Below are 25,103 nucleotides of genomic sequence, written 5' to 3'. Positions count from 1 at the left end.
CACAAAAATGATGAGTTAATGCCAGAGCCAAGTAAAAATGCCTAATTCTATTCTTTCTCTGTGTGCCTCTCCAACAGAGCCCTCAATCCCATTGATAGAAAGCTCCGAAGACCCTCACAGATCGTGCACCAAGAATTCATTTCAAGTCCTCCAGCGGATGGGCGTCAGCATCATCTGCTAGTCGGCAGAATGGAGACCACGCCCTTACATTCCCAGAAGGAGCTGTCCCTGTGTAAGGATGGGGAAGACTGTCAGGAAAACGGACTTCTTCGGAAGGGTGTTCCCGCCGCTGGGGATAAGGTGGAGCCCGGCCAGATCTCCAATGGGTACTCAGCGGTTCCGAGCCCCGGGGCAGAGGAGGACACCCCGCACTCCACCCCGGCAGCCACCGCCGCCCTAGTGGCTGAGGTTCCCTCGGGGGAACGGGAGACCTGGGGCAAGAAGATGGATTTCCTCCTGTCGGTCATTGGCTACGCTGTGGACCTGGGCAACGTCTGGCGCTTTCCCTACATTTGTTACCAGAACGGAGGGGGTCAGTATTATGGGCCACGAGCAATCTTTCCTGTCTGGTTTAACTGATCTGACTGCTTAGACTGAGAAGCTTATCTCATAGATAACTGTCTAGTAAGCCAGCACTCTTTAGCTCTGCATGTCTGAGTCTCTCGGGTTATGAAGTTGGACGAAATCTCCCTAGCCTGACCTCAGCAGATTTCAACATCATTAGTGCTCCATTTGTGTAGTTTTTTAAAAATTATATTTTTATTGATTTCAGAGAGGAAGAGAGAGAGAGAAATATCAATGATGAGAGAATCACTGATCGGCTGCCTCCTGCACACACACACCCCCACACCCCCACTGGTGATCGAACCTGCAACCAGGGCATGTGCCCTTGACCAGGATCGAACCTGGGACCCTTCAGTCTACAGGCCAAGACTATCCACTGAGCCAAACCAGCCAGGGCTCCTAGTGCTCCATGTGTTGAAGAGCCCTTTCTCATCCCTGCATGTCCAAGCTCCACCCTCCACCCAGCAAGAGGTGATGGAGACCAGCAGCCCTGTGCTGAGCTCCTTCGCTCCTCCGAGGAGTCCAGAGAGGGGAGATCTGTGGGAGGAAAAATTGGGAGGTAGCTCCAGGGTGCAGGCCCTCCTGGGCCCTTGGGCCTGTGTGAGATCAGAGAAAGGGGTCAGCTCAGGTCAAGAGTCTTTTTTTTAAAAATTAAAAAAAAATATTTTATTGATTTTACACAGAGAGGAATTGAGAGGGACAGAGAGTTAGAAACGTCGATGAGAGAGAAACATCGACCAGCCGCCCCTTGCACACCCCCCACAGGGGATGTGCCCGCAACCAAGGTACATGCCCTTGACCGGAATTGAACCCAGGACCTTTCAGTCCGCAGGCCGACGCTCTATCCACTGAGCCAAACCGGTCCTGGCAAGAGTCTTAAGTGACCGTCTGGGCATGATCCAGAGCTGCAGCCAGCCAGGCACGACATTAATGCCAACCCCAACCATGCATGGATGTGCCTTGTATTCTGACAAGAAGGTTAGGTTTTTGAGGCCAGAGACTAGTTCTTTTTCCTCCTCCTCCTCCCAGTGCCTTCAGAGCAGTTAACTTATAGATTATGAAAAAAATAATAGTAATAGTAATAGCTGACTGTGGGCGTGGGTATGGGATCCCCAGAGAGAGGAGAGGGTAGGTGTGGGGCTTCTGTGCTGACACACTGGACTTGCTCTCAGAACAGGAAAAGAAGGAAAATGGGAGTCATATCGGGCCGTGTTTATTCTGACAGCAGCTCTGGCCACAGATTTGGGAGGGCAGCTAAAAGGAGGCTTGGGAGGATGTGCATTTGCGTCCATGGCCTGACACAGAGCTGCCTGAAGGGCCATGGTCCATGCAGCTGCAGACGCAGTTCTTGTTGGAGGGGGTTAGGGGGAGGGGACAGGATGGGGGCTGGGGAGGCCAGCACTCACTGCCTGGGAAGAGCAGAGGTTGGAATCCCTTACCTCTAGCTTGGGAGCACTCACCCTTAGCCCGAGCATTACTTAAGGCCGTGGTCGGCAAACTGCGGCTCGCGAGCCACACGCGGCTCTTTGGCCCCTTGAGCGTGGCTCTTCCACAAAATACCACGGCCTGGGCAAGTCTATTTTGAAAAAGTGGCGTTAGAAGAAGTTTAAGTTTAAAAAATGTGGCTCTCCAAAGAAATTTCAATCGTTGTCCTGGTGCTATTTGGCTCCGTTGACGAATGGGTTTGCCGACCACTGGCCTTAAGGGGCTGGGCCACTAGTGCCGTTTCTCCTACCTCATTCCTTACGGGGAAGCCAGACAAGCAAACCCTTTGGACAAATGCTGCCACGACAACACCATGGGGTTCTGACTTCCAATGCAGATTCCCCCAGAGTGGTTGTCAGGTAGGTGGAAACCTCAGGTTTCTAGGTTCACAGCACTTGATGCGCGGGAAGGCCGTCTGGGAAAATCCAGCCGACCCGACCCGTCCGTGGGCGGTAAGTGAGCCGTCCTTAGCCCGGCATTCCCACACTCTGCCTCTCCCGGGAGCCAGAGTGCAGCACCCCGCCCCTCAGCCCAGGACGACTGCCCTTCCCCGGCCCACCTGCTGCAGCGGCTCCGCAGTGAGCACTCCGGCCCCAAATCCAGTGGAATTATGGAAAATAGCTAAGTGCCAGTAATGGAGTGTCTGGAGCCAGGGGTGATACTGATGAACAAAGAAACCAATTCAGTGAGTCATAGATCCTCTCAGCTCTTTGACAGGCGGTCACAGGAGATCTGTCCCAAGGGTCCCAGGCGCTGCTTCCCGTAGAGGTTATGTCAGACTCACCCGTGGAGCTTCCAATTTCGTTGTTATTGTTACACCCATACCTGGAGCTTCTGCTTCGGGAGGGTTGGGTGGGTGGCTGTTTCTAAGTGACTCTGATGGGTGGCTCGCCTCAGCCCTGCGGTGTTCCAGGGAGGACATGCTCGGAGAGCGAGCGGTGTGAGGTCGCTCAGCGTAAGGCGGCTTCCTGGCGCTGGAGCCCCCGCTGGCTCTGCGGTTCTGGGCGTGGCCCCTGGTGTCCAGCTCAGGGGGCCATCCTGGCACAGAGCCGGGCGGAGTGTAAAATGCTCTTCCCTCCGCCTCAGGAGCGTTCCTCCTGCCCTACACCATCATGGCCATCTTCGGGGGCATCCCGCTCTTCTACATGGAGCTCGCGCTGGGCCAGTACCACCGGAACGGGTGCATTTCCATCTGGAGGAAAATCTGCCCCATTTTCAAAGGTAACGGGAAGGCTGGGGGGGAGGAGGGGGTGGAGGAGCCCAAGAAGCGGTGGCTTCGTGGCGCTGAAGGGCCATGGTCCATGCAGCTGTAGAAGCAGTTCCTGATGGAGGAGGGGAGGATGGGGGGAACAGGACGTGGGGTGGAGGGGAGGCAGCGGGGACCTCTTCGGTAACCCTGGAAGATAACTGGAGTAGAGTAGTTAAGCTTTTAAAAAAATATATTTTATTGACGTTTTACAGAGAGGAAGAGAGAGGGATAGAGAGTTAGAAACATCCATGAGAGAGAATCATCAATCAGCTGCCTCTTGCACACCCCCCACTGGGGATGTGCCCGCAACCAAGGTACATGTCCTTGCCTGGAATCGAACCTGGGGCCTTTCAGTCCTCAGACCAACGCTCTATCAGCTGAGCCAAACCAGTTTTGGCAGTAGTTAAGCTTTTGACTGCTTGAGTGGTATGAGGTTGTTAAAGGGAAACAGAATAAATGACAATGTAAATGAGAGAGAACACATGTCAAGGCTTTAATAGCACATACATGTTATCCGGGACATGTAACCTTGCGAATGCGTCTACGTCCTTTACCACAGTGTGACTTTCCCCCACCCCCCCAGGCTCTGGGGAATGAGAGGAGTGGCCGCCCCTCCTGCCAGCCCTCCACCCCTCCCACCCCATCCCGGTGCCCTCCAACGCCCCGCTACAGCCTCTCACCCTGGCCTCCCGCCCCCTCTGCCCCAGGGATCGGCTACGCCATCTGCATCATCGCCTTCTACATCGCCTCCTACTACAACACCATCATGGCCTGGGCGCTCTACTACCTCATCTCCTCCTTCACCGACCGGCTGCCCTGGACCAGCTGCGAGAACGCCTGGAACACGGGCAACTGCACCAACTACTTCTCCGAGGGCAACGTCACCTGGACGCCCCACTCCACGTCCCCCGCGGAGGAGTTTTACACGTGGGTGCCTGCCCGTGAGGGCCAGTGGTCCGGGGGGCGGGCCGCACACAGCCCGGGGGCTGGCTTCCGGGAAGGGAGGCCCGGGGCGGGGGTGGCCTCCCTCCGTCCGGCTCTGGCGTTGGGGGACTCTACCTTGACAGCTCCATGACCATTCACATGGCTCCTGGCTTCCTGTGTTCACTGTGCAAGGGGACCTGCCCTCCGCAAGAGCATGCCTGGAGTGGGGGGAGTTCTTTAATGCTGGGATTCCGGCCATGGCAGCGGACACCAGGAAGGACAGCCTTGGAGGCTGACTCTGGGCGAGCGCGTCTCCAGGGTGGGTTGGCCGAATGTGCTCACCTCTCTTTCCTGTTGGGCAGAGCCAATCCCAGCTTTTTAAAAAATACATATTTTATTGATTTTTTTTTTTTTTTTTTTTTTTTTTTTTTTACAGAGAGGAAGGGAGAGGGATAGAGAGTTAGAAACATCGATTAGAGAGAAACATCAATCAGCTGCCTCCTGCACGCCCCCCACTGGGGATGTGCCCGCAACCAAGGTACATGCCCCTGACCAGAATCGAACCCGGGACCTTTCAGTCCGCAGGCCGGCGCTCTATCCACTGAACCCAAACCGGTTTCGGCTAATTGCAGCTCTTTGTTGTTGTTGCTGTAAATCTTTGCCCAGGATATTTTTTCCCCCACTGCTTTTTAGAGAGAATGGAAGGGAGAGGGGAGAGAGAAATATCGATGTCAGAGAGACACATCGGTTGGTTGCCTCCTGCATGCACCCTACTTGAGGTTGGGAATCAAACCTGCAACCCAGGTACGTGTCCTTGACTGGGAATTGAACCCACAACCCTTCAGTGTGTGGGCCAGTGCTCTAACCACTGGGAACACTGGCCAGGGCCAATCCCAGCTCTTGTTGAGGCTTAGTGACCATGTGGTGCTTGCAGTGTAGTGTCCCTGTCTTCTCTCTCTCTCTTTGTGAGACCTTTTAACTTTAAAAAATATATTTTTTAAATTGATTTTCTAGATTTGAGAGAGAGAGGGAAGGAGAGGGAGAGATAGAAACATTGATGAAAGAGAAATATCAGCATCCATCAGCTGCCTCCTGAACGCCCTCCGCTGGAGATATGCCCTAAGCAGGAATCAAACGGGCAACCTCTTGGTGCATGGTCGATGCTCAACCACTGAGCCACCCCAGCCAGCCCATGTCTTCTCGGCACTTCCTCTGGGTATCAGACCGCTGTGCCCAGGCCAGTGTTCAGACCCTCTCCCAGCCTCCCTTTCTCTTTCACCGCAGGCGCCACGTCCTGCAGATCCATCGGTCGAAGGGGCTGCAGGACCTGGGGGGAGTCAGCTGGCAGCTTGCACTCTGCATCATGCTCATCTTCACCATCATCTACTTCAGCATCTGGAAAGGCGTCAAAACCTCTGGGAAGGTAAGGAGGGCGTTGCTGGCCCGGGCCTGCCCAGGGGGGCCCAGGGGATCTCCAGCTCAGAACTCCGTGGGCCGGACAGCCACAGACAGGAGGACACGGTTTCCTCCTGCACCAGACACGTCCCATGATGCTCAGTGTCTCTCCACCAAATGTTAGAAGGTTCTAGAAAGGGGCCAATTCCAAGAACCATAACATGCTTTTTTTTTTTTTTTTTTAATATATTTTATTGATTTCCACAGAGAGTAAGGGAGAGGGACAGAGAGTTAGAAACATCGATGAGAAAGAATCACCGATCAGCTGCCTCCTGCACCCTCCCCACTGGGGATGTGCCAGCAACCAATGCACATGCCCTTGACCGGAATCGAACCTGGAACCCTTGAGTGTGCAGGCCGACGCTCTATCCATTGAGCCAAACCGGTTTCGGCGACGTGCTTTAAAAAAAAAAAAAAGTCTTTCACTCACTGGTAGCGTCACAATGAATACTAGTGGCCATAATTTGTGGAAAAGCCCTGTGGACCTTGCTCAGGGGCTCCTTGACTGTCTCCTGCTAGATTCCTGCCCCGCGTGCAGGTGGGGAGTGGGTTTGGAGGGAGGCAGCACCACCCGGCGATGGAGCAGGCCCTGTCTGATTCTGGGGCTGTGACCTGTCTGCTTCGGCCTCCTACAACCCCAGAGAAAAGAAAAGAGGGGGGTCTGCCTTCTTGAAGGTTTTTAAGAATAAGAGACACCGACATCCACGTGGGGATGGCTGTCTTCCCTTCCTCACAGGTGGTGTGGGTGACGGCCACCTTCCCCTACATCATCCTCCTGGTCCTGCTGGTGCGGGGCGCCACCCTCCCTGGGGCCTGGAGAGGTGTCCTCTTCTACCTGAAGCCCAACTGGCAGAAGCTCCTGGAGACCGGGGTAAGACCACGAGGAGACCGATGTGCGCCTCTGTCACTTCACTCAGGGCAGCTAACCCTCCCAACAGGACAGCGGCAGCAACTACAATGGGGGCCCAGTGGCAGGTGTGCAAGGATGCTTTCAGTCAGAAATACAAGCATGGAGCGTCCAGTGGAGGTCACTGGCTTGGCTTGTGCCCACATGCAGAAGGGAAACCACATCTGTTGGCACTGGCTAGGCGGCCATCCCCGGAACAAGCTGGCGAGCTGCTGATTTGTGTCTGCACACAGCCACGGGGGGCACCCCTCCATCCCCGCCGTCAGCCCAGGGCCCAGCCCTCACCCGCCCCCTGCTGTGTTCCAGGTGTGGGTGGATGCTGCTGCTCAGATCTTCTTCTCTCTGGGTCCTGGCTTTGGGGTCTTACTGGCGTTTGCCAGCTACAACAAATTCAACAACAACTGCTACCAGTGAGTATCGGGGGGGGGGGGGGGGCGAGCAAAGCTTAAAAGTGGGGTGAGTGTAAGTCAGCCCATCTGGAGGAAGGTGATTAAACCAATGGCCTCAGACCTGGCTGGGCTCGGGCCATAGTGACACTCTGACCCTCAGGGTGCCGTAGGTCCCTGGTCCATTCACCCTTAGCCACAGCCTCATCCGGGCCACCCAGGGGCGGAGAGCGGCCCCAGGCCACATATATTTTGGGACTCTCTGTATATTTAAAAAAATCAATTAAGAAATCCTAAAGCAGGTTTACAAAAATCGCAACAGGCACTAAATGTTTATATTTGACTTATTGTATTTAACAATACAATTATACTGTGGTCATTTGTTTATGTATGTAGACACAAAAAGTATAATGATTGAGCTATATTTTCCCCCTTTTTGTGTGGGTTTTGTTACTCCTCACCCAAGGATATTTTTTTATTTTTTTTAGAGTGGAAGGGAGTGTGGGGGAAGGGGAGAGAGAGAGAGAGAGAGAGAGAGAGAGAGAGATCGATTTGTTGCCTCCCACACTTGCCCCTGCAACCCAGACTCATGCCCTTGACCGGGAATTGAACTCTCTCTTTTTAAAAAAAAATATATATTTTATTGATTTTTTTTACAGAGAGGAAGAGAGAGGGATAGAGAGTTAGAAACATCGAGCAGCTGCCTTTCGCACCCCCCCCCCCCCAACTGGGGATGTGCCCGCAACCAAGGTACATGCCCCTTGACCGGAATTGAACCTGGGACCTTTCAGTCTGCAGACTGACACTCTATCCACTGAGCCAAACCGGTTCTGAAAGAAATTGAACTCTTGACCCTTTGGTGCACAGACCAGTGCTCTAATCACTGACACACACCAGGCGGGGCCAACACAAAACACCATAATTTTTATGGTAAAAATCTTATTTCAGAAATGTTGGTAAAAGAAAGTTATGATTTAATGTTCTATCACAGACAGTGAGGTGCAGCAATCAAATTATGCTGCTCACAATTACAGAATTAATAAAAAAAGAAAAAGAAAAAAAAAGGAATCCACACACACCCGAGCGATGTGGCCTTGCGCTGGGACACCCGCCGCAGGGCCTATGATGAGGTCTTCTGTTAAAAGTGTCGGGGGTCCCTGCTCCGTCTTGTAACCGCAGGGGCACATGATACAAAAGCCTGCCTCTGAGCGCCTCACAAACAGAAGGCCAGGGTGTCCTTCCGGCTCCCCTCACCCCGGCCCTGCTTCAGAGCAAGCCTTGTTGGAAACCTGTGCTGCGCTGGTTCCCATCGGGGCCGGTGTTTATAACCACACGGCCAGCTGTCCTCCTGCCACGCGTGGGGATGACGGCAGCTTGTGCTTCCAGGCCGGTCCCGCCGGCTGAGAGGCCGGGCGCTGGCGGGGAGGGACACCAGGAAGGGCTTGGTGTCCCTGTGAGCTCAGCCTGCTCACCCTTGCTGCACCCCGCACCCCGTACCCCGCACCCCGAGACAGATGCTCCTCAGACTCCTGACTTGGAGATGTCTCAGCCCCTTGGGTTTTCTGCTGCAGAGACGCCCTGGTGACCAGCCTGGTGAACTGCATGACGAGCTTCGTGTCCGGGTTCGTCATTTTCACGGTGCTCGGCTACATGGCCGAGATGAGGAAGGAAGACGTGTCCGAGGTGGCCAAAGACGCAGGTAGGACCTCCTTCTGCTCAGGTCCCTGTACCCGGGAACTTGCTTTGCTGCTCTTTGGAGCTTTTCAGTATCTAACGTTTGAATTATTTTTATTAAAAAAAATTTTTTTTTTTCAAAGACCTTAAAGAAATGTAATGCCTTGGAGATCTCAGCCCTTTCCAGATGTTCAGGCCAGGGCGGGAGCGGGGCAGCTCCCCGGACACACAATATGGGGCCTTGAGTACACTATGAACTCCCCACCCCCCTCTGTCTCAGGCCCCAGCCTCCTCTTCATCACATACGCAGAAGCCATCGCCAACATGCCCGCGTCCACCTTCTTCGCCATCATCTTCTTCCTGATGTTGATCACGCTGGGCTTGGATAGCACGGTGAGCGGGTGGGGAGGGAAGGATGGAGAGGAGGGGGGAGAAGGGGAGAGGAGGGGGAGTGGAAAGAGGAAGTTGTACCCGTTCCTTCCCATCCTGCCCCCCCCCCCAAACCACCCCCCGCAACCAAGGTAGTCTTGGCTGCCCTCTCCTGGTGCTCCCCCAGCCCCTAATTCGCTCCTCATTGACTGTGCTTACCGCCCTCTAGTAGCTCAGAGAGTCATTGGTGGGGTGACTGGGAGTAGATCCACAAGCACCAGCCAGGGGCTGAGCCTACGTGAGCTGCTATTACTGTGCAGGGTCCCATGACCTGGGGGCAGCAGTGAAAGGCCAGGAGAGGTCACCTGCATCTCGGTGCCCTGCTGCCCACATCCAGCTCCGAACCCTGCTCTTCGCGTGGACTGAGTCTGGGCTTGGAGTTGGTGTTTCTGGTGCAGCCACAGGCTCCCCAAGGGACCTCCCCTAAAAAGTCCTCTCCCCGAGCTGTGTTGCTGTGTTCTCCTTCCTTCGTGTCCTTAGGGGTGGGCTCTAAAGGACTGTAAACAGGAAAAGGTATTTGCAGTGCGGGCTGCTCATCACGAGCAGCTGGACTGGCCACTTCCTCGCCAGTCTTCACCCCGCCCTCCTGTTCACCGTCCTGGAAGGTAACCGCTTGGGGCCAAAGCCTCCCTGTGACCACGTGAGCCTCCCGGTGACCACGTGAGCCTCCCTGTGACCACGTGAGCCTCCCGGTGACCACGTGAGCCTCCCGGTGACCACGTGAGCCTCCCGGTGACCACGTGAGCCTCCCAGTGACCAGGTGCCCATCCCTCCCAGTTCGCAGGCCTGGAGGGGGTGATCACGGCGGTGCTGGACGAGTTTCCGCACATCTGGGCCAAGCGCCGGGAGCTGCTGGTGCTGGGCGTGGTCGTGACCTGCTTCTTCGGGTCCCTGTTCACCCTGACGTTTGTGAGTATCCCAACCCGGCTTTGAGTCAGCCTCCCCGAGGGCAGGAGAGCGGAAGCTTCCAGAAGCCACTCCTTTCCTTCCAGCCCACGGGTGCCCTGGCTTTGGGGCCAAAGGGGAGGGAGGCTGATACAAAGCTTGTCACCCAAGATAAGAAGGAAAGCTGTTTCTAGTGGCATCTGTCCGTAGGATCTGGAGACCCTTGGCATTTTGCAGTGGATCCAACTAGATTTCAGGCTTGGCTGCACATCTGGGGAAAAACTAAGGTTTGCTTTTCCAGTGCATTGCCAGTCCCTTGGGCTGCTTTCGTGGCAATAGTGCCCTGGTGTCCGAAGTGCAGGACATCTGGAGGCTGGCGTCCGGGTTTGCAACGTCACCTGAGGACTTGCAATGGTGAAGACTTCAGATCCCCTCCAGTGATGTGTGTGTGTGTGTGTGTGTGTGTGTGTGTGTGTAGCTGAAGCCAATACTGTAAAACGGACATCAGATAAGTACCCACACATTTCCTAAGTGTGTGTCCTATCTTAAGGCAGATTCTGCAGATATGAATCTTCAAGCCATGACCCCGTGTCTGTGGAGCTTCGATAGGGTGCTGTGACCCTGAGCAGGACCCGAGGGACATATGAGTTAGTGCAGAAGTGTGACCCATGTACTCAGTGGGTCTGGTATTGTGGAATCTCCCAGATTCAGTCCCCCTCTTCCCCCCAAATATATTTTTATTGATTTCAGAGAGGAAGGGAAAAGGAGAGATAGAAACATCAATGATGAGAGAGAATCATTGCTGGGCTGCCTCCTGCATGCCCCTCACTGGGGATCAAGCCCGCAACCTGGGCATGTGCCCTGACCAGGAATCGAACTGTGACCTCCTGGTTCATAGGTCAATACTTAACCACTGAGCCACACCGGCAGGGCCCAGATTCAGTCTTTAGGGACCGGGATTCGCTGGGGTAGAATATATACAATAGGCGTTTGGTAAATTGAAGAAAGTTGAAAATAGATCAAGGCCCTTTTGAGTTTGTCTCTTAAAACGTAGTGGGAGAGGAGACACGAAGGGGGTACTCCATTGGGCGGGGAGAGGCCTCGAGGGGTGGAATCTGGCCCACCCTGAGGCCAGTCCAAGAGGCCCTTATGTTAGGTCCACGGCGGGACTGCCCAGAATTCTCCTTCGTTGAGGCCCCTCTGGTAAAGAGGCGGCGATGCCTCCGGCGCCCCCTGACCGGCCTGGTCGCCTTTGCAGGGCGGCGCCTACGTGGTGAAGCTGCTGGAGGAGTACGCCACGGGGCCCGCCGTGCTCACCGTGGCCCTGATCGAAGCGATGGCTGTGTTCTGGTTCTACGGTAAGATCTTCCCGCCACCACCACTGCCCTTCCTCTGGCAGCCCGCAGTCAGCAGACTGGAGGAGGGCTGACCGCACCCAAGGGCAGGACGGGTGCGAGATGTCCCGTCCTGTTTGGTCTGTGAGATAAGCTCGGGTGAGTGCCTTCCTCATATACAGGCCCTCCTCTCCGCCACCCTCTCCTCTCCGCCACCCTCTCCTCTCCGCCACCTCTCCTCTCCGCCACCCTCACAGCAGGTCGCTTACCCTGGGGAGGATGTGTTTCCCCTCTGAGTTTATTGTATGCATGTATGTATGGGTGGATGGATTTACTTCCTCACCCGAGGATATTTTTAAAATATATTTTATTGATTTTTTTTTTTTTTTTTACAGAGAGAAATATAGAGAGGGAGAGAGAGTTGGAAACATCGATGAGAGAGAAACATCAATCAGCTGCCTCCTGCACACCCCCCACTGGGGATGTGCCCGCAACCAAGGTACACGCCCTTGACCTGAATCGAACCTGGGACCCTTGAGTCTGCAGGCTGACATTCTATCCACTGAGCCAAACCGGTTAGGGCTCCCGAGGATGTTTTTGCATTGATTTTTAGAGGGAGGGAAAGACAGAGAGAAATATCGTTGTGAGAGAAACACGTCGATTGGTTGCCTCTTACGTAAGCCCTGAGCAGGGCTGGAGAGGAGCCTGCAACTGAGGTATGTGCCCTTGACTGGAAGTGAACCCGGGACCTTTCAGTCTGCAGGCTGACACTCTGTCCACTGAGCCAAATTGGCTAGGGCTTCCCCCCTGAGTTTAAGTGTTTACCCGGTGGAGAAGGCTGAAGCGGTCCCTGCAGCTCACCCACAGTGGATGCTTACCCCCCTGACTGGCTGTGAGAACTGGGCAGAAGGAACACAGAGACCCAGGGCCCAGGGAAGGCATTTGCAGGGACCCTATCCCACTGTCATATAGAGTAGCCCTCAGCTTCCATTTCGCAAGCAGGAGCTCCCCGCAGAGTCCCCAGGCGGAGGTTAGGAGTTTATCTTCTAGGGAGGAGGCAAGAATGCTCCCGTTTGGGTGATCCGCCCTGGAAAACCGCCCCAGGTCCTGGGATTGAATCTGATGATAACGGGAAGGAGCACACACAGTGAGCTCACGTGGGTCCGCTGCTGGAGTCCCAGGAGGCCCTGCGCGGGGCTGGTGCGGGCCCAGGCAATCGAAGTGAAGACAGCCAGGTTCAGGGATGCCTCTCTTTATCTTTAAAATCCAGGAGAGATGAATTCATTCTGAAAATGTATTTATTTTCCTAGTTCCTATGATAGTAAGACAGCTTTAGATTGTTTGTCATTATGTATAACTAGAGGCCTGGTGCACGGATTCATGTACTGGTGGGTCCCTCAGCCTGGCCTGCACCCTCTCACAATCTGGGACCCCTCGGGGGATGTCGGACTGCCAGGTTTGGCCTGATCCTCACAGGCTGACCAGGAATTGAGCCGAAACCAGTAGTCCAACATCCCCCAAGGGATGTAGCAGTGCATGAAGCAGTAGTAGGCAGCCAGGAAGGAGCCCAAGCCCTGACTGGGTGCCTCATGGCTCCCACTCATCCTGGCCCCCCTGTGCTTGCTGCTGCCACCACTCGATAAGCTCGCTGAGCAGCACTGCCGCTGTCAGAGCACACTGACCACCAGGAGCAGCTCCTGTATTGAGCATCTGCCCCCTGGTGGTCAGTGTGCACCATAGTGACTGGTCACATAGTCGACGGGTTGCTTAGAATTTTATATATAGAGATATGAAGGGGGGGGGGTTTGAGTTGCACGTGAGTCCACTTTTTAAAAAAGAAGTCCTCCCCACCTTCTCGGCAATTCAGACAACAAAGTTCAAGTGTGTGCACCACTCTAGACCTGCCTGAGGTATTGCCAGGCTCTCTTCGGGGAAGCCAGCGCCATTTCTCACCAGCCAGGGTCTCACTTCTCACTTCCATGCCAGTTACTCTGACAGAAGAACCTTGATGGTGCTCTGCCAGGTGGCTGGGCCATGCTGTGGTTAAAATGTCCTCCTGGAAGTTTCCCGAACATGGTCATAAGGTCCAGGTCCGTCCCTGTTGAGCCCATTCATCATTCCTAACTAAATCATAACTTTCTTTCCCCAAGAAACAATAAAATAAAATGGATGCTGAGATCTTAGAAAGGCAGTGTGGGCACCCAGAGGGGGCTTTAGGTCTCTCCCCAGAGGTCCCCTGCCCACCCTACTCTACGTAGAAAAAGCTTGCTTGCTCTGAAATGCCATTCTGGGACAAGTCCCTCTGTCCCGCTTTCAGACCAGATTGGTGCCCTGAGCCCCTCATGAGCCATTTCAGAGCCGCCACGCCTCTCTCTGAGGGACCGGGCAGGCCGCGTCCTCTCGCAGTGATCCGTCTCTCTCCCCCCGGCTGGTTGCAGGCATCACCCAGTTCTGCAGCGACGTGAAGGAGATGCTGGGCTTCAGCCCCGGCTGGTTTTGGAGGATCTGCTGGGTGGCCATCAGCCCCCTGTTTCTCCTGGTGAGTTATTTCCCTCCTCCTTCTGGCCCTGGAGAAAGACACACTCAAACACAAGAAACAAATCCTATCGGAGTGAAACATACGCCAAAAGGGTCTATTCCCTATGGATGAAACAGTGGCAGGGGTTAGGGTATGGGTTGGGTGGGGAATCAGGTGGAGGGGAACTATCGGGGGGAAAAGAGGAACACCTGTAATAATCTGAACAATAAAGATTTATTATATATTTTTAAAAAGAAAGAGATTTAAAAAAAAGAAAGAAAGAAAAAAGAAAAAGGTCCATTCCATGCAATGTTGTAGACTGAGCACAGTTTTGTAGCCAAAATCATACCAAAAAGCAAAACGATGGGCTGAAGCCCCTCTGTGGCCCCTCCCAGTCACCGTGCCCCCGATGGCTAACCACTCTTCTGACTTCCACCACCACAGTGTCATCCGGGCCTCAGAGGCCTTTTAGCTTCCCTCCCTGCTCAGGGAGCATGATCAACAACGTTTCCTGGACAGTAAGCACCAGGCCAGACGTGGTCTTACTTTTAATCCTCACTACAATTCTGTGAAGTAGGATAGCTCTGATTCTCCAGTTTACATTTAAGGAAATTGAGGCTTAAAGGTGCTAAGTAAAGGGTCTGAGGTCCCATTAAGAACTGTTCAGGGCTAGGAAGGATTTGCCAGGCTGCTCACGAGGCCCTGGGCAGGGTCCCAGTGATTTTGTGTCCATTTTCCTTTCCTTAAAATATAGTTTTATTGACCTCAGAGAGGAAGGGAGAGGGAGTGAAGATAGAAACATCAATGATGAGAGAGAGTCACTGATTGGCTGCCTCCCACACGCCCCACACTGGGGATCGAGGCCACGACCTGGGCATGTGGCCTGATGGGAATCGAACAGTGACCTCCTGGTTCATGGGGTGATGCTCAGCCACTGAGCCACTCCGGCCAAGCTTGTGTCCATTTTCTTAAAGACGCCCTCACCCCCCACACAGGTCCTCATGCATGGCCTGAATCCAAAGTAGAATCTATTTACGGCCGAAGGACCTGGAGGAGAAAGTTTGGGTTGGGCGGTTGCCCGTTTGCCAGGACGTGTGCAGAGGCCACAGCATCTTTGCTGCATGTGCCCTGTGGTTCCCTGGTGTCCGCTGGGGAGATGTCTGCCCAGCGATGGAAAGCTCCCTGCTAGCATCCCGCATGCGCTCTGAGCGCCCGGGGGAGAGCCACACCATGCACATCGGCGGCGCTGCTGTCCCGGTCTCTCATGACCCGCAGTTTTATTTGGGGAGGGGGGGCTTTTCTATCCTTTAGCGCCAGAAAGATGATTGCACTTCCTCCCTCATAAGCTTCAGCTATTAGAAGCGTCTGGGTCATCCATTTTCCTCAGGACGTCTCTGCCTTCCCCCTCTTTGAAAATAGCCCCTTCTTGCGATCTGTTTGGGCTTTCTCAGGGAAGCCCTTTATTGTCGATATTTTTTGGACAATACATGCGTTTATAAGATGGCGGCATGCTCCCCTGGCCTTCTCTATGCTGCTCATGCCTCTTCCAGAATCCCCCCCTCGGGGGTTCCCAAACCCGAGCCAGCCGAGCAGCAGGAACGCCCACTGGCTCTGGGGTCCAGGGTTCCCCTGGAGTCTAGGGCCCAAACCGTGGTCCGGCAGTTACTTCCTGTCTTATCAGCTCCCTGTCGCTTTCAGGTACATTAGAAACATCCATTTTAGAATCCAGAAATGGTCGTTGTTTTCAGCGAGAGGGTTGGTCTGAATCACCTGCCTGACATAACTAGAAGTCGAAGTCCTGACATAAATGGGTTATTAATTTACGTTATTACCAGTGCTTCTATGTAATCTACTTAAGCCCTTTCCTTTGTTTTTCAAAGGAAGGAGAGACACTGGATTGGTTTCTTGAGGGGAGAAGTCGTGCTTGTTTGTTTACCTCAGCAGTCCCCACACAGGCAGGAAATGTCCCGGTGAAGCTGGGGAGAGGCAGCTGAGGCACTCAACACGGACATAGAATTTAAGGGGGCACCCACAACCTCAGCAATCAAGATGAATGCTATTTTTGTTGTTGTTAATCCTCACCTGAGCATATTTTCTCCATTGTTTTTTTGTTTGTTTGTTTGTTTTTTTTTTAGAGAGAATGGAAGGGAGAGAGGGAGGGAGGGAGAGAGAGAGAAACATCAATGTGAGAGAGACACATCAATTGGTTGCCTCCTGCTCATGCTCCGACTGGGGCCAGGAATTGAACGTGCGACCCAGGCACATGCCCTTGCCTGGGAACAGGACCTGAGACCCTTTGGTGCACGGGCCTATGCTCCAACCCCTGAGCCTCATTGGCCAGGGCTGTATTGCTATTTTAATGCAATAGTTTTTAAAAATCAGAAATCAATGCAAAATAAATAAATAAATAAATAAAAAATCCCTGATGAACAAAATATCAACATTTAAAACAGAGACAGGATCCAACCCTGCACTGGGATGACTTACCTCACTCCCCTCACCCTAATCCGGCCGTGCCAGACCCTGTCTTTTTAACGTATTGCTCTCAGATAGTACTTGTCTTGATTCCTGAACTGTTGGCCCCCTAAGGGTTGCCCCGAGGTTGAGTGCCTCACCTCTCGACCTGGCCCTGGCCCCAGGCTTTTCCTGTTCCCACTTCTGTGAAGGGCTGGGTGTCTGGCGGGCCGGGCCACTCCCGCCGTCCTGTGTTTCGGTGTCCAGCAAACCTATGTGCAGACCGGGTTCAGACACATTACTCACAATCCCTGTGACGTCCGCTTTCCTCACGTCCTGTGGAGGCAAGTGGCCCGGGGCCGGTGAGAGGAGGCACATCTGTCTTCCCCTCTGGGTTTACTCAAACAGATCCCCAGCGCTGGCTTTTTAAGGCTGCCTTAGGTAAACAGCGAGTAGCTTACTAAAAATAATCTTTGTCCCCGAAGCCAAGTTACAAAGAAAGAAAATATTGTCCACGAGCAAGGAGAGCGTGGAACGTGTAAGGGGGTGAGGCTGGGACGGGCGAAGGGGTGAGGCTGGGATGGACGAAGAGGTGAGGCTGGGACAGGAGAAGGGGTGAGGCTGGGATGGATGAAGGGGTGAGGCTGGGATGGATGAAGGGGTGAGGCTGGGATGGGAGAAGGGGTGAGGCTGGGATGGACGAAGGGGTGAGGCTGGGACAGGAGAAGGGGTGAGGCTGGGACGGGCGAAGGGGTGAGGCTGGGACAGGAGAAGGGGTGAGGCTGGGACAGGAGAAGGGGTGAGGCTGGGACAGGAGAAGGGGTGAGGCTGGGATGGACGAAGGGGTGAGGCTGGGACAGGAGAAGGGGTGAGGCTGGGATGGATGAAGGGGTGAGACTGGGATGGGAGAAGGGGTGAGGCTGGGACGGGAGAAGGGGTGAGGCTGGGACGGGAGAAGGGGTGAGGCTGGGACGGGAGAAGGGGTGAGGCTGGGATGGGAGAAGGGGTGAGGCTGGGATGGGAGAAGGGGTGAGGCTGGGACGGGAGAAGGGGTGAGGCTGGGACGGGAGAAGGGGTGAGGCTGGGACGGCGAAGGGGTGTGTGAAACAACGTGTCCTGGCCACAACAGAGGCTGGAGGCCTCCCTGAGCCACAAGGGCTTCACGCATGCCGTCAGAGGAGAGGAGTCACAGCAGCATGGCTCCTCACCAGACCCCCCTCTCCCTGTTCCCAAAGTGCCTGAGAGCCAGTCTGGAGCGAGGAGAGAAAGCCCAGAGGAAGGCTTGGGCTGGCGGGGCTCCTGTTTTGAAAGCTTCCTCCTGGGCTTAGGAGAACACTGCTTGGAAGATGGATGTGTGTTTAAACCATTTCCCATTTTATTACCTGCAGACAAAGAAAAGAAAAAGCTATAAATAGATGCCTAACCACACAAATAATTTACATTACTGTCTTCTTTATGACTGTGAAATAAAATAAAATTAAATCAAGAGCAATAAGTGTTTGGCCACAGCGGTTACTAGGCAAAAACCGATACGTACGCTCTCTCTGGAAACCAAACTCAAATAAGAAAACTCATCCTCTGAGTGTCGGGAGTGCACGGTGGAATTTTTCTTGGTCAAATTTTTCACTGAATTTTCAAGGAAAAAGTATATTACTTTGCTTTTTCCTTCCATGATCCCTTCATGACGGGGGCCGGGGGCAGGCAGTCATTCATCGTTGGGACGTCTGGGGGTACAGCCAGCCTTGTTGACATCCCAGCTGAGGCGTTGAATGCAGAGAGAGAGCTCTGGGGCAGGGAGGGAAGGAGCACAGACCCAGGAACCTCCTCCTCTCTCCCCGACAGAGGTGCCTTCCATCCGACCCAAACCACCGCGAGCAGTGCGGGAGGACACGGGAGCACAGCAGAGAGGAGCAGGAGGCCCTGGAGGGGCCGGGCTGGCGGGGACCGAGGAGGTCACACAGCCTGTCCTCCCCAGTCTGATAAGAGGGGCCAAACCACTTCTGGTGTCTGCCGATCTCTCCCCCTTTGCCCTGAAGGGGGCGCTGTAACTCCCTTAAATGACAATCTGAGGTCTCGGCACCCCCCACTCAGGTCCCTTAACCCTCAAATCAGCACTGCAGAGGTTGAGGTGGGGGGTCGGGAGGAAAATCAGGATAAGCACCTGGCTGTTCGGTTTGGCAGTAAATTAGGCACCGAAGTGGGTGCATTTCGTGTGTCCGAGTTCAAGCTAAGGTACGGCACCCAGTCTGGGGACTTCCTGAGAGTATCTTAGCTTTCCGTGTGGCGTTCATGGTATCAGAACAGTGTCTGGTTAAGACTGTTCACGTTTCTCGGGATTTCTGTTTCAGTTCATCATCTGCAGTTTTCTGACGAGCCCGCCCCAGCTGCGGCTGTTCCAGTACACCTACCCGCACTGGAGCGTGGTGCTGGGCTACTGCATCGGCACCTCGTCTTTCATCTGCATCCCCACCTACATCGCCTACCGGCTGATCGTCACTCCGGGGACGCTGAAGGAGGTGCGTGCTCACTCGTGTGTGTGTGTGAGTGTGAGTGTGTGTGTGTGAGTGTGTGTGTGTGTGTGAGTGTGTGTGTGTGTGTGTGTGTGTGTGAGTGTGTGTGTGTGAGTGTGTGTGTGTGCTCACTCGTGTGTGTGTGTGTGTGAGAGTGTGTGAGTGTGTGTGTGTGAGTGTGAGTGTGTGTGTGTGTGTGTGTGTGAGTGTGAGTGTGTGTCTGTGTGTGAGTGTGTGTGAGTGTGTCTGTGTGTGTGTGTTCAAACTGGTAGTTGGGGAGAAAAGGATTCTCTTATTATGTTCTATTCAAAGGAGATAAGTCCACCACATAAAATTCACCTTAGCGCCGAAACCGGTTTGGCTCAGTGGATAGAGCATCGGCCTGGGGACTGAAAGGTCCCGGGTTTGATTCCCGTCAAGGGCATGTACCTTGGTTGCGGGCACATCCCCAGTAGGGGGTGTGCAAGAGGCAGCTGGTCGATGTCTCTCTCTCATCGACGTTTCTAACTCTCTATCCCTCTCTCTTCCTCTCTGTAAAAAATCAATAAAATATATATTTTTAAAAATTCACCTTATATATTTATACCAGAGGATGGATGCATGAAAATTCATCCAAGTGTAGGCCTTCCTTCCCCCGGCTGCTGGCACCACTTCCCTCCGGCCCAAGCTCGTCCAGAACGATGCCCAGAAGGACGTCTCGTCTAATTAGCATATTACCCTTTTATTATTATTGATAACTTACACCGTGTAGACCTTGCAGGGCTGCCGCTGTCTTCGTAAGGCATTTCCTTTTAAAATGCAATAATGGCGCTGACTGGTTTGGCTCAGTGGATAGAGCGTCAGCCTGGGGACTGAAAGGTCCCAGGTTTGATTCCGGTCAAGGGCATGTACCTTGTTTGCGGGCACATCCCCAGTGGGGGTTGTGCAGAAGGCAGCTGATCGATGTTTCTAACTCCCTCTCCCTCTCTCCCTTCCTCTCTGTAAAAAAAAAAAAAAAAAAAAAAAAAAAAAAAAAAAAAAAAAAAAAAAAAAATCAATAAAATATATTTAAAAAAATAAAAAGCAATAATGTGACGAGCTGCGCCCGGTATGAACTGACCAGTGTGCCGTTACCGGTGGGTCCATTAGATCAGTCACCTCCTGGCTGTCACGTGGCTGACGGCACCGTGCGCTCTGCCCGTAGTGTGTGTGCAGGGCTGAGGGCGGGAGGGCAGGAGGGCACCAGGACCCAGCTCTCACTCTGCTTCCCGAGCCCAGTGCACACGAAACCTCCTCCCTCCAGAGGAAAAGATGTGTTTTCCTAGATCTTCGAAAGCATGCTGCAGGCCAGCACAGGTGCCACTGAAGGCCCCTTTCCCCCTTTAGGGATATACTGACTTTCCTAATGAGTTTACAGATGCCTATAGCTCCCGAATATTCCATTTCAATTCACCCTTAAGAATGAATAAATTAGGCCGAAACCTGTTTGGCTCAGTGGATAGAGCGTCACTGAAAGGTCCCAGGTTCGATTCAGGTCAAGGGCATGTACCTTGGTTGCGGGCACATCCCCAGTGGGGGGTGTGCAGGAGGCAGCTGGTCGATGTTTCTCTCTCATCGATGTTTCTAGCTTTCTATCCCTCTCTCTTCCTCTCTGTAAAAAATCAAAAAAATATATATTTTTTAAAAAAGAATGAATAAATTAGGAATTCCTTTGAGACTATTCCAACTTACTATTAGATGCCATTAAAATGCTATTTAAAGTTTGGTGGAATACCTTCTCAGTACTGTTAAATCACAGGAACGTGTATAACATCTTATTTTCTTCCCCACAGCGCATTATTAAAAGCATCACTCCGGAAACACCGACAGAGATTCCCTGTGGGGACATCCGCTTGAACGTCGTCTAAAACGCTTCAGCGAGAGGAGAGCGAGGGGCTCCCCGCTGCCTCTCCCTCCAGCTCTGTGAGTCGCACCGTCCTCTCCCTGCAAGTGGATGAGTTTCCAGCGAAGCCCGGCCACGGAAGGGCCTTCTTCAGAGAGACACGTCCCCCGAGACTATGGTGCCCAGACTCCCGTGGCCCCCAGCCACTTCGTCCTGTGACATCTCCTGGACGTGCTACCATGTTAGGCTCTGAGACGCAGCCGAACGGGACGGTTGAGGGTGCGAGAGGGTGTGTGTGGAGGTGATGAATCCCGCCATGTAACCAGTTAGGACTAGGTTTAGAATCGAGTCTGTGAACGTCCGCTGTATCATTTCTCGTTATGATCCTTGGCATCCGACATCTGTTCGCTTCTAAAGTCCTCATTGTCCGTGGATGCATAAGCCATGTCGGAGAAAATGGGGAAGCTGTCTTGCTAGCCATTGTTTTCTGAGTAGCATAGACTCTCCTAGCTGGACCTACTAGACCCCTGTAACCATGTGCTGCTGTGGAGTCGGAGAGGAAAATATACGAAACTAAATCGAAAACTAATGTGAGCGCGCGTGTCTCTGTGTGCTGCTGTTTCCGCGAATTCTTCTTTATTCCAGTCCTTTCGGCCCATTCCGAACGATTTGCATTTCCACTAACTTTTCTTACATCAGCCAGTTCCACCTACTCAGATGTGTATGAATGTTATTATTTGAAGTCTATAATTACTACGGCATGCTCTGCCACCTTCTCCTTTTCCAGGGACACTTACTTGAGCCCATACACCTTTCTTTAAGGTGTCATAATCCTGAACTTTGTCATAGCCGTCTCTCTCTGCTAAACATTTTGTTAGCAAAGACTATGCTACAACCTGCCATCCCACAAGTAATAAAAGCAAAACAGCCTTATGTGAAGTGAGACGTTATATACTTCAAAGTCATCATGGAAATCATACGTTATTTAAAATTCAGGGAGAGCCGGAATTGGTTTGGCTCAGTGGATAGAGCATTGGTCTGCAGACGGAAGGGTCCCGGGTTCGATTCTGGTCAAGGGCATGTACCTTGGTTGTGAGCACATCCCCAGTAGGGAGTGTGCAGGAGGCGGCTGATCAGTTTCTAGCTTCAATCCCTCTCCCTTCCTCTCTGTAAAAAATTGTTAAAAAATATTAAAAAATAAATAAATAAAATGCAGGGAGAGTTATAAAAAAAAAAAGACTAAATTAGGAAGGTGAGCCTAGACAGTACTTGCTTGAGAAGCATATCAGAGAATGAAATTTATAACTCCAAATACGAAAAAGGAAATGTTAAAATTTCTCTGGAATATCTCTGCCCCAACTGGTTTGGCTCAGTGGCTAGAGCATCGGCCTGTGGACTGAAGGGTCCCGGGTTCGATTCTAGTCAAGGGCATGTACCTTGGTTACAGGCACATTCCCAGTGGGGGGTGTGCAGGAGGCAGCTGATCGATGTTTCTCTCTATCCCTCTCCCTTCCTCTCTGTAAAAAAAACAATAAAATTAAAAAAAATTAATAAAAAATAAAACAGGAATATCCCTAAACTATAGAAAGCTTTTCTGGTTTACTTGAAACAGCCTGATTTTTTTCTTCAATATCAGAGTTAAGTAATTGATTTTTATTTTATTTTATTAAAATCTGTTGTATTTAGTTCCATGGGAGGACTATTTCAAAGCCCTAAAATGTTTTCTTATTTTCTGTAATATTGCTCTTTTCTCTCATTATTAACTGTCTCTAAATTTTAATGAGAGGACAATACTTAAAAGTTCAGATAACTACATTAGAAGGCAGAAACAAAGCTGGTGACAAAGCTAATTTCTTTCTTCTTCTTAGCACCTGGAAATTTCTAAAAAAAGGAAAATTGTTTTATTTCCTCTATTAGAATGAAATAACACCCCTCTCAATTGCTTTAGTTGGCATTTCCCACAACAAACAAGACAAATATTTTAGGATGGATATTAAATATGTCTGTCCCTTCATTTCATATAGTTGTAATCTAGTCAGCAACTATATCATGTGTTTCAAACAATCTTTTCGAGAGAAGTCTTTTTCTTGAAATGACACAACACATTTCCATTGGGATGTTAGGTGGTATTCCTCCTATCAACAAATCACAAAACCCATGTCAAACTGTTGCTGTAGCACAAATGCAAGTCTTTGTCTGTTTCTTAAGTTACCAAAATAGGTTTTCACTGGCCAACTATTGTAATTTGGAAACAGTGTGAATTGGTGGAGAACTTCATCAGAAAAGAAGTTTTAATGTCAGCTGAAGAACCACCTTCTCATTTAGGGAAGGGAATAGATATCAGTCCTTCAATTCTGTAATCGAAGATTCCAAATACAGTAGCTTATTTCTAGCAATTTTTAAGCACAGTCCAAACAACAAATATTTGAGGAAGAGGAGGTTCCACATCTTTATGCTAAAACACCTAACTTTCCATAGAGCATTTGCTAATTTAAAAGAAAAAAAGGTATTTTGAAAGGTTATTCTTATTCAAATTCTAGTATTTAAAGGTACACCTAAAGAAAACTTGGTATACGAAAAAATGTGTATTTTAAAAGATAAAATTAGGGACTTTAAAGAATTTGCAGTTATTTCTCCAATGGCATTTCATATGATTTGATTTACAAACAATTTTTCAGGGTACTTTGGGTTGGGTGTACCAATGAGGTGCTTCAAATTCTAGATTATGGTTAATTGAATTATATAAGTGGCACTTCTTTCCCCTTGTTTTTACCTTCTCCTTCGACAATACTTACAGATAAGAATAAGTAAACCTCCTTCACTCTTCACCTGTCAAAAGCGGTGAAGTGGTGCCAGCCAGGTTGGCGCAGCGGATAGAGCGCTGCCTGAGAAAAGGGAGGCAGCCAATCCACGAGTCTCTCTCACATCAATGTTTCTCTCTCTCCCCTCCTCCTCCCTTCCGCTCTCTCTAAAAATCAATGGGAAAAATATCCTCCGTGAGGATTAACAACAACAAAAATAGTGGGAATATGTCACCACAAAATAACCAACGTTATTTTTTACATGAAACATCCTATCTTTAAACTTTAGCAGAATTAAAGATGAGTTTTCTGTGTAATGAAAGTAGAATCCCCTCTTTAAGATGCACAGAATGCCCCTGTATTCGTTTATGCAGCAATTTAGTCATTAATGCTCCAAGTTAGATTGTGAGACATCACAAAATGCCTTAAATTGTGGACTGTTACTGCAATAACTATTAACATAATAATAGATTTTTTCGGTCTCATTAAAATAAAACTTCCAAACTCTTAAGTTAAAAATAGAAATCTTAATTTTAACTGTATATTGTCAAAACATTTACATATCCCCTAAAATATCACTGCATGCCATTTGCAAATAGTTAAGCATCAAAACTACCTAGAATTAGAGACATTAAATTTCAGTTAAAGCTAGATAATTATAACTCTTTGCAATTTGTGCAGAGCTTTAACTTATAGTGTGCTTTCACATATCTCATTTGATCATCAGAGCTCTGGGTGACAAATGTTATTTCCCCGGCTTTGCAGATGAGGAATCTGAGGCTCAAAGGATTAACTTCCTTCCCTTCTGGAGTAAGATATATCAGAGGAGGTGATTTGGCGAAATTCACACAATGGAAAACTCTAGAACAGGTCTTATGCCTAGAATTTCTGATTGCTGGCCAAAGATTGCATGTCTATCTTTAAAGTCATCATCTATAAAAGCCTAAACACACAGATACTAAACTCAAAAGAGAAAATCATGTTCTCAGCAGACAAGGCATGCATTCTCCTATGTAATCCTATATCATAAAAGGGTAATATGCAAATTGATTGAATGGCAGAATGACCTGTTGCTATAATGCACACTGACCACCAGGGGGCAGATGCTCAATGCAGGAGTTTCCCCTGGTGGTCAGTGTGCTCCCACAGGGGGAGCACTGCTCTCACACTTGGTGAGCAGCAGTGGGGGCGGGAGCCTCTCCTGCCTCTGTGGCAGCACTAAGGATGTCCAACTGCGGCTTAGGCCCACTCCCCACAGGCCTCAGCTGTCAGTCAGACATCCCCCATGGGATCCTGGACTGCTAAAGGGTGCAGGCCAGGCTGAAGGTCTCCCCACCTCCCGAGTGCATGAATGTCATATACTCTAGTCACAATATAACCATCAAAATCAGGAACGTAACTTTGATGCATTACTGCCATCTAATCTCAGATCCCATTCCACAATGTCCTTTTAGAAAAGGATCCATTCTAGAATCATACTTGTCATGTAGTTTGTCTCTTTTGTTTCCTTCAGTCTGGAAGTTTCCTAGTCTTTCCTTGACTCTCATGAAGTTGACACTTCAGGAAACTACAGTCCAGTTATTTTGTTGAATGCACCTCAATTTGATTTGATAATTGATAACTCATGATTAGTTTCAGGCTGTGATTTGGCATGGGGGCGGGAAGGG

At 51.1% G+C, this 25,103-nt stretch overlaps 1 protein-coding gene across 1 annotated transcript in view; it reads left to right on the top strand.

The window, feature by feature from the left end:
- SLC6A4 (solute carrier family 6 member 4) overlaps positions 1–21,229 on the top strand; it is a 37,168-nt gene extending 15,939 nt beyond the window's left edge. The window contains exons 2-14 of the mRNA XM_084862949.1: positions 78–532; positions 3,136–3,270; positions 4,006–4,225; positions 5,507–5,645; positions 6,414–6,548; positions 6,891–6,994; positions 8,542–8,669; positions 8,925–9,037; positions 9,851–9,982; positions 11,217–11,316; positions 13,731–13,831; positions 18,613–18,780; positions 20,586–21,229. Coding sequence (XP_084719075.1) covers positions 190–532; positions 3,136–3,270; positions 4,006–4,225; positions 5,507–5,645; positions 6,414–6,548; positions 6,891–6,994; positions 8,542–8,669; positions 8,925–9,037; positions 9,851–9,982; positions 11,217–11,316; positions 13,731–13,831; positions 18,613–18,780; positions 20,586–20,660 — 1,893 coding nt within the window. The 5' untranslated portion in view covers positions 78–189 and the 3' untranslated portion in view covers positions 20,661–21,229. The remainder of the gene's footprint in view (positions 1–77; positions 533–3,135; positions 3,271–4,005; positions 4,226–5,506; positions 5,646–6,413; positions 6,549–6,890; positions 6,995–8,541; positions 8,670–8,924; positions 9,038–9,850; positions 9,983–11,216; positions 11,317–13,730; positions 13,832–18,612; positions 18,781–20,585) is intronic.
- Positions 21,230–25,103: the final 3,874 nt, after the last annotated feature.

This window comes from Pipistrellus hanaki (assembly GCF_964339955.1).
Source record: "Pipistrellus hanaki genome assembly, chromosome: 16".
NCBI classification, from domain to species: Eukaryota; Metazoa; Chordata; class Mammalia; order Chiroptera; family Vespertilionidae; genus Pipistrellus; species Pipistrellus hanaki.
This window is presented reverse-complemented; position numbering and strand designations above follow the sequence as displayed.